Here is a 7759-nt window from a genome sequence, read left to right as displayed (position 1 = left end):
GGATTGAGGAAGCAGCCAGAGACACTTTGTACCTAGTTTCAAGCTCCAGGGAGATATTGAATGTGGAAGCAGCAGACTTCCCATGCAACGCTGCAATAGCCAAGATGAGCCCCAGGCAATGCTCGGGTGTTTCATTTCCTACAGCTTCCGTCCCGATGACGCCAGCCACGGGGCAGAGTGCACCACACAGGCCTGTGCCCCCCCCCACCCCCCGAGGCAACTGGCAGGGCCAGGATGGGTAAGTTCATGGCTGAGGTGTCTCATACCCCAGTGCTGTACTCTTTGAGTTTTCCTCTCACCTTCCTCAAGATGAAGAGCTCTCCCCGGACCACCTAGAGAAGCACTTACTCTGCCCTACCTCCTGCGGGTCTTGGACCTCTCAGGCCCCCAAGACCCCCCACAGCCCCTCCACAGCCCCCTCAGGCCGCCCTCCCCTCCCCGCCCCTCCCCGCCCCTCAGGCCCCCGTCCTCCCGCCAGCGGCTCTCGGGGCGTGGCTCCGCCGGCGGGATGGCAGAGGCGCGGCCCTGCGATTGGCTGGGAGAGCGGCCGGCGGATCACGTGACCGCCCCCCCCCCCGCGCTCTTTATAGCCGCAGGGCGGGCGGGTCGAAGGGGGTTGGCTGGCTGCGCGCGCTGGCGGGGGGCGAACGGCGGCGGCTGGAGGTGAGCGGGGGGGCTCGCGCGTTTGGGTCTTGGCGGGCTCCTGCCTCGCTTCCCCATTGGCCGCGCCGGCGAGCGAGGAGGGGCGCTGCGGGCGCGCGCTGCCGGGAGCGGGAGGGTCCTCCCCCCCCCCCCGCCATCTTGGGTATGCGTGTGTGGTAGACACCCCCCCCCTCCCGCCACCACCACTGCCATAGAAGTCGATAAGCTGAAATTGCACTATTCTGTCAGGAGTGAGCCTGAACTTCAGTTGCAGCCGGCTGTTATTATTTTTTTACCTTTTTTTCGCAGTGATCCTATGAATTCCAAGATGAGACAGAAACTGAACGTGGAGAAATCATCAGGATCTTTGCAGGTATAGCCTTTAAAGTCTTAAAACTAGAATATGGGAGCCGATAAGGGACAGAAAATAGAAGATGAAATTTATCAAGAGTATCTCAAGCGCAGCATTTGCTTTGTTGCGAGGCTTGCACCGAGTTCTCTAGGAAATGGTCCCTCTGACACAAGTTTTACATCCAGTGACGGAATATAAAGGGATCTGTTGCAATGTGCTTCCACCTGGCTTATGTCCTGTTGGCTTGAGTAACCTCCTGGCAGGCAGCGTGGCTTGGGAACAACCTGTCCCGCTTGGGCATATGTGCTTATGACTACTTTTTTTTCTTACTGCTCAGCAAGTCTGTTTTACTTTGACGCTGAGCTTGCTGTCTTTCCATGTGACACTTTTGTTTTTATGTGCTGGCTACCTGCCTTAGTTTGATTACTGAATCAGTCTGGCTACTAAGGGGTTGTAGAGTAGGTTCTATAGCCTGCCCTTTATAGGGATGAACTTACTAAGAGTTAAATCTGTCTTAACTTGAGCATGGTTTAACTGAAGTATTCATGTAGGCAGTTCTGTTTCTACAGTCACCCCCATGAACCATAGTTGCCTTGGAATTGGTGGGAATTTGTAAAGGAGTTAAGTTTTTAGGAGGTGACTGGTAAGAAGTTACTACAGTTTATACCTATTCCAGTCTTGTTACAAGACTTTTGTTAAACCATTTAATGTAGGCCCTAACCGGAATTGTACAAATACCATATAAAATAGAGGTTAGTAGCCCTTTATCCTGAGGCATAGAGTGATTGTGATGAAAATTTCTGGTATTAATGAAAATTGCCAATTGATAAGTCTGACTTATATACATGGTAATCTTGTCCTATAGTGGCTCTAGGGTATAAATTCCTCAGTGTGGCTTTTTGCACTTTCAGTGGGTTAACTCGAGTATTAGTCAATAATTTCTTGGCAGAGTGTACTTAACTCTAACCTTTAAAAGCAGCAAGCAGTGTCTGACACACAGAGTGATTCTTGTTCCCACAGTAGTTAGTGTTTGTCCTTTAGTTCAACAGTAGGATAATTGGTGGCAGAAACTACCGTGGGAAGGCGAACTCTGGTCATGTGAAGTACAGTGTGAATCGGTAACTTTCTCACGCTGGTGTGGCATTGTATTCTGGCTATTCTTGCTTGGTTGTCTGCCACTGTTTGCTATCCCATGGTGGCAGTGTAACCAACCCAATCAGAAAGGTTTAATGCAGTAAATGGGTACTTATGCATGACAGGAAAGGTGATAAACATACTGTTTATACAAAACAATAGCCTGTCTGGATCGAAGCAAGAAAGCTTTAGATCCATTTTAATGGATAATTGAAGCAACACATCTATTTAAATGAGCACCACTTGAGGGTGTGTTCACAGGTAACAAAAACCAGGTACTGCCTGAAGTGGTGTGTGTAATTTTTTTACCATATGACCTTGCAATTGCAGTCACTTTTGTCTCTGTCCACCAAAATCTAATACTGCTGTTGTCAAAAATATAACTTTGAGAGCTTCAGCTAAAGTTTACATGCGTCACTGCGCTATAACTGGCCTTGAAATCTAGTCAGAATATTTCTGCTGTAAGACCTGTTCAGGTTCCTTTATGAAGGGTATAAGAGTTTTCTAAGAGGGACTGAACATAACTTCACGTGACTAAGATCCATCCCTGCTACAAATAACTAGATCCCGTTCTTTACACAAGCCTTAACATAGTCTAAAGTATCATCTTTTGTCTTGAGAAGATGAACCATGGGTTACCTTAATGGAAGCATGACAAATTCCTAAGTTTCAGTTCATATGGAGAAGATTGGCAATCATCTGAAGCCATATTTGTGTTTTCAGAAGTACCTCACAGACACCAGATGCAGTGCTGCCCCAAGACGGACTCTTAAAATGATTCAGCCTTCAGCAACAGGTTGCCTGGTTGGCAGACATAATGAGGTATGAATTAAAAGATAACCTGTAGATGTGTAATTATTTCTACTCGTAGTGAAATGCTTTTGAGCTTTTAACTGAAAACTAATATATTTGAAAAAAACATAACCTGCTAACAGATGTGTGACATAACTTAAGCTTACTATTGTTTTAGTAATAAACAATATTAAAAACTAGGGATTTCTGAGTACTTCAGGAAAATGAGATTTTTCTTTTGTTAAACCTATGGGTATCAAGGAAGATGTCTGCAACCTAGAACTATAATGTGAAGAAAGCGGAGCTTATAAAGACTTATTTGCAGTCATGAGTGAGCAGAGTTACAAGTATGTATTTTTAAAAAATCTGAAATGTTGCTCTGAAGTTAAACCTGCTTCTGTTTTATGCAGAAGAAATCTTCAGTCAAAAGGAAACTCTGGAATAACAAGGTCACCTCAAAGGCTTGTAAAGCTGAGGTGTCTGTGGACAAGGAGCAAGAAAATGGGAATACGAATGATGTCATTCAAGCTGTAGATCTCATGATAAAAGGTATATGGTAATTCCTGAAGTGTGTTCTTGCACTTAAAATGCTATGCTGGCATTGGAACATAACTTGAAACATGGTTCCTTTGTCAGTTAGATAAGGGCTTTGTGGGGTTTTTTAATGCTTAGCAGGAATTAATGATACTTATCCTCTATAGTATAGTAAATACAGTATAGATATCTAATGTTTAAGAATGAGTTTATCCTAACCAGTAGCTGAGAACCACTGTGTGCAAGCAGTGTTAAGAAGTCCTGTAGTTTGTTACTTTGCCTTGGCTATGAGCTTTTGAGTGACTAATAATTAAGTTGAAATGAAGCCCTGTTTTGGCATAGTGTGCTGTGTGTGCAGTTTCTCAGAACCATTAAGCCCAATATGGACAGTGACTTGGGAGTAAGACTTCTGTCTTCCACAAAGTACACATTAAGACTGACATTTGCAAATGTGACCATCTTGCAAAGCCTGCTGCCATGCTTGAGGCAACTTCTTGACTCTACCTGTATAGCCATTAATACAGTGTAGGACCTCTGTTTTCTGTAAGCTTATGTCTCTAGTTGTAAGTTTAGAACTAATCTCTGGGAAAACTCTATATAGGGTGAGTTCTTATCACAGTTTATAGAACACTTGTATACAAAAGTTGGCTGTCTTAAGGTGATCTTAAGAATCCAGTCTTAGCACAGACTTACTGTAGCTTCTTACTTCAGGAAGTCCTTCATCTCAGTATTGGAAAGAAGTGGCTGAAGAAAGGAGGAAGGCTCTTTATGAAGTGCTTCAAGAAAATGAAAAGGTAGCTAGTGAAAGATAACTAGCTTCTTTAACACTGGCTGTTGTCTTCCTGTTTTAACATTTTGTTATTTGAACTCAGTTGCACAAAGAAATTGAACAGAAAGATGGTGAAATTGCCCGCCTAAAAGAAGAAAATGAAGAGCTAATGTCCCTTGCTGAACATGTGCATTATATGACCAGCATGATTGAGGTACTTAAAGGAATTTTCAGTTAATGTTGTAGAATGAAAAAGTGAGAAACCAGCAAAGGTATTTTTAATGAATCATGACTTCTGTTTTGTGTGCTTACACAAGTCTTGAAACAAGTCAGACAGTAATTTAATTTTCTGTGGGATTGCTCTAATCCGGGGCATAAATTCCCTTCCAGGGGATGAGTTTTTCCACCTTGGAACCCACAGGAATAATGAGGAAGTACTAAGAGTGATGTTTTCTGAGGGGGAGATTCAACCTGTTGCCTTGACAGAACAGGCTTTGCATGTTAGATATTGTGACAAGGGAAGGAAGTGTTAATTTTCACTTTTCTGAGATGACGTGAAGTGTTTGTACTGGCTGTGTCCTTTGAGGAACTAAACTTGAAACAGGGACACTAAGCAGAACAGTGAGAGGGAGAAAGGAGCACCTATGCTCTTTAAAGTCAAGGTTTCACTGAGGAATTGCCAGTTTCATGGCCCAAAAGGGGCTAATGCACAAAGTCTGTAGGGTTCATAAACTTGTAAATTTCAAAACAGCTTCCTCTGATAATCCCTTGGGGACAGGTAGTTGTGTCACTGGTTCCATGACTCTTCTACTGGGAATGGATTGTCTGTAACAGTTTCTGAAGCTGTGATAAATATATAGCCATGGAACCTTGATACTAAAATTATCAGCTAGGTTGTTTTGTAGGGATTGAGCTCTCAACTGGAATATGAAGCTGTGTGCCTGCTAAATATCTTGATTCTCTGATTAGACTGGGGAGGTGGAAACAAAATGGAAGATTATAGCAAGCAACTTGGTTAATCAAGAAGTAAACTTGATCAAGTTAATTTTCAGTTAGTGCAATTATTTAGAACAGTCTTGAGAGATCCACTAATTTGCTACACTTGAATTTTTTTTGTGTTCAGGGGGTGTTCTTTTTAATGATAAGCCCACAGGCAGAAAATAAATGACTTAAGGACTTAAAGAACTAGTGTAGTTGGAAACCTCTCTGCAGTTCCTCAGCAGTTGAGTTCACTTATTAGTTGTAAGCTGCTTACTTCTGAGGCTTTAATGAGCCTTAAGTGATATATCAAACAACCAGAAGCCTCAAAAGTAGCCTTTTACAGTCCTGTTTTTCTTTAGATCAGGTTAGGTGAGGAACATTTAGTTTGATCATCAAGTGCTAGGAACTGCTGCATCTTCTTGACTTAACGTAGCTTCATTATATCTGACTAAATATTATGAACCTAACCTGTTGTATAGTGATTTTTCTAAAATTAAACCTATATAGTACTACAGTAATATTTAACTTGGGAGCTGTTTCCCATGTTTTAGGTTGCCTAAGATAAAACCTGTCCTGAAGAACCTAAGGAAGACTTAACAGTCAACAAAGCAGGTGTGGTCTGTGAGTTAGAGGTAGCAATTTGAGTTGAACTCAAGTGTCTAAGATTTTTGTGACTGAGGAGTGTTTTAATTATATCAACAACCTCTAAATGAAGATAACTAGTTTGCTTAATTCAATATGCACAATCTTATTTCACTGGCTAATTAAGTAGAAAAAGTATTAAGTTCATTGTCTTCTGTTTCTTTCTAGAGGCTAACTGGGCAAGCACCTGTTGATCTTGAGACACTGAAGAGTCTGGCTCTAGAGGAATCCAAACAAGAAAATGAAGAGCTTAACTGTGGAGATGATGCAGACAGCACTCCTGAAGAAGGGCCATCACAAGTATCATGCGGCTTAAGGGAGAGTATATTGGATCTTGCTTCAAAGGAAGCAAGTGACTTGCAACTGGAATGACAACCTTTAAATAGGCTTATGTATGTGGCTTTTAATTGCAGACTTCCTCTTGAAAGGATATACTAAAACTTCTCAGGTATAGGAACTTTTGTGGAAGCATTACAGATGTTGGTTTTTAACTGGAATTATGTAGCGGTGGGAGTATCTGGATACTGCGTAGAAAACTTACTACAGGCTGCTCTTAGTTGCTTGTATAAAATGCAAATACTGTGTATTTCAAACTGTTGTGTAAATATCTTATCAGTTGGTCTGACATGATATATGCAAATTGATAAATAAATCTTTGCCTTACCAAAATAGCCTCTTGTTTTGAGTGGGGAATGGCTAGTTCTAGATTTAAGTCAATTGTGACTACTGTAGATGGAAGCTTTCAAATTTTGTAGGGAGTGCCTGGGCAGTTTTTAACTCCTTACGTTTCCAGAATTCTGGAGAATGGAGTGGGTTTGGTGGATAGGGGAGGCAAAACTTGTGTGCTGTTGGTGACGTTCAGAAAGTCAAGAATGGGTAATGAAAGTCAGGGTTGTGATTTTTGTTTTGTTTTTGTAATAATTGCCTCTGTCTTTTAAAAGAGCTTTTTCCAAGATGTATAGATGAGAGCTTGTGTAAGTAGAAAGTATTAGACAGTCTATTTTAGAAATACATTTATTGGCCTATAAAGAAAAGGTGGTGTGTTCTTGCTCGTGATTGCAGCTGTACTGAAAATTAGATTGAGATAAAGCAACCTACACTGCACAGCTACTCTGAAAGGAAACTCAAGGTCTGTTTTCAAAATACTGCTCTGATATTTACCAAGAGATGAGGCACCTTTTTACCAAGACAGTGATATTCTGAAGGGTTTACAGAAATAAAAAGAACTCTTTTTTTTTTTAAAACTTTGAGTACCTTATCTGACATCCATATGGTGGGGGGGGAAATGCTTGCTGTTGAAAGTGACTGAGGTAGAAGGGGAGCATACATTGAATACAGGTTTTCCAGACCTGAGTGAACTCAGCAGTTGTTCTGTATCAAAGTCTTCCAAGTATAGGCTTTAAAAGATGGTGGCCATTGCAGTATCTTGTGAAGAGCTTAAAGCTGAGCGGCTTTCACGAGGGGGAGATAATTGGAGGGATTCTGGTTTATGGATCTGTCAGGCTTTGCCAAAACAGGTGCTTCAGGCTGTGTGTGAATAAATCTGTGGAGCCATCAGATTGGCACCTTTAGATTCCTTCCATTTTATTGTCTCCCTGTGGGTGTCACTTAATAGATGTTTCACAACTGAAATCAGTTGTGAATGTCCCAACTGTTGTAGGAAGTAATGGTCCTTCTGGCTTCCATTTCGCCTTGAATCTGGTAAGCAGAAGGTGAGGCATCACATTTTCCTGGGAACTTTGTAAATAAAAGATTATACCTTCTAATTTGTGCTCTAGAGGGTGCTTAGACATAATCCTTTCCATCACAGTGCAGAAATGGTGATAAAGGTGTGTCCTTTAATTTGTACTGATGATGTGTTTGAGAAAACAAAAACAACTGGATGCTGGATAACTGCTCTGTAGAGTAACCTT

General features: G+C 41.8%; 1 protein-coding gene across 4 annotated transcripts; it reads left to right on the top strand.

The window, feature by feature from the left end:
• Nucleotides 1–576: 576 nt before the first annotated feature.
• Nucleotides 577–6515, top strand: GMNN (geminin DNA replication inhibitor). Of its 4 annotated transcripts, none has more exons than XM_069778835.1 (7): nt 577–663; nt 952–1015; nt 2852–2950; nt 3331–3469; nt 4166–4248; nt 4327–4437; nt 6015–6515. In XM_069778835.1, the coding sequence occupies exons 2-7, from the start codon at nt 959–961 to the stop codon at nt 6216–6218; spliced, it is 693 nt and encodes a 230-aa protein (XP_069634936.1). In that variant the 5' UTR covers nt 577–663; nt 952–958; the 3' UTR covers nt 6219–6515. The 4 variants fall into 4 exon arrangements, with proteins under 4 accessions (XP_069634936.1, XP_069634939.1, XP_069634938.1 ...); XM_069778838.1 differs by having other exon boundaries at nt 585–663; nt 3334–3469; XM_069778837.1 differs by having other exon boundaries at nt 596–683; nt 3334–3469.
• The last annotated feature ends 1244 nt before the right edge of the window (nt 6516–7759 follow it).

This window comes from Haliaeetus albicilla, chromosome 3, assembly GCF_947461875.1.
Source record: "Haliaeetus albicilla chromosome 3, bHalAlb1.1, whole genome shotgun sequence".
Classification (NCBI taxonomy): domain Eukaryota; kingdom Metazoa; phylum Chordata; class Aves; order Accipitriformes; family Accipitridae; genus Haliaeetus; species Haliaeetus albicilla.
Note: the sequence above shows the minus strand (reverse complement) of the source record. Positions and strands in the feature narration are given on the sequence as shown.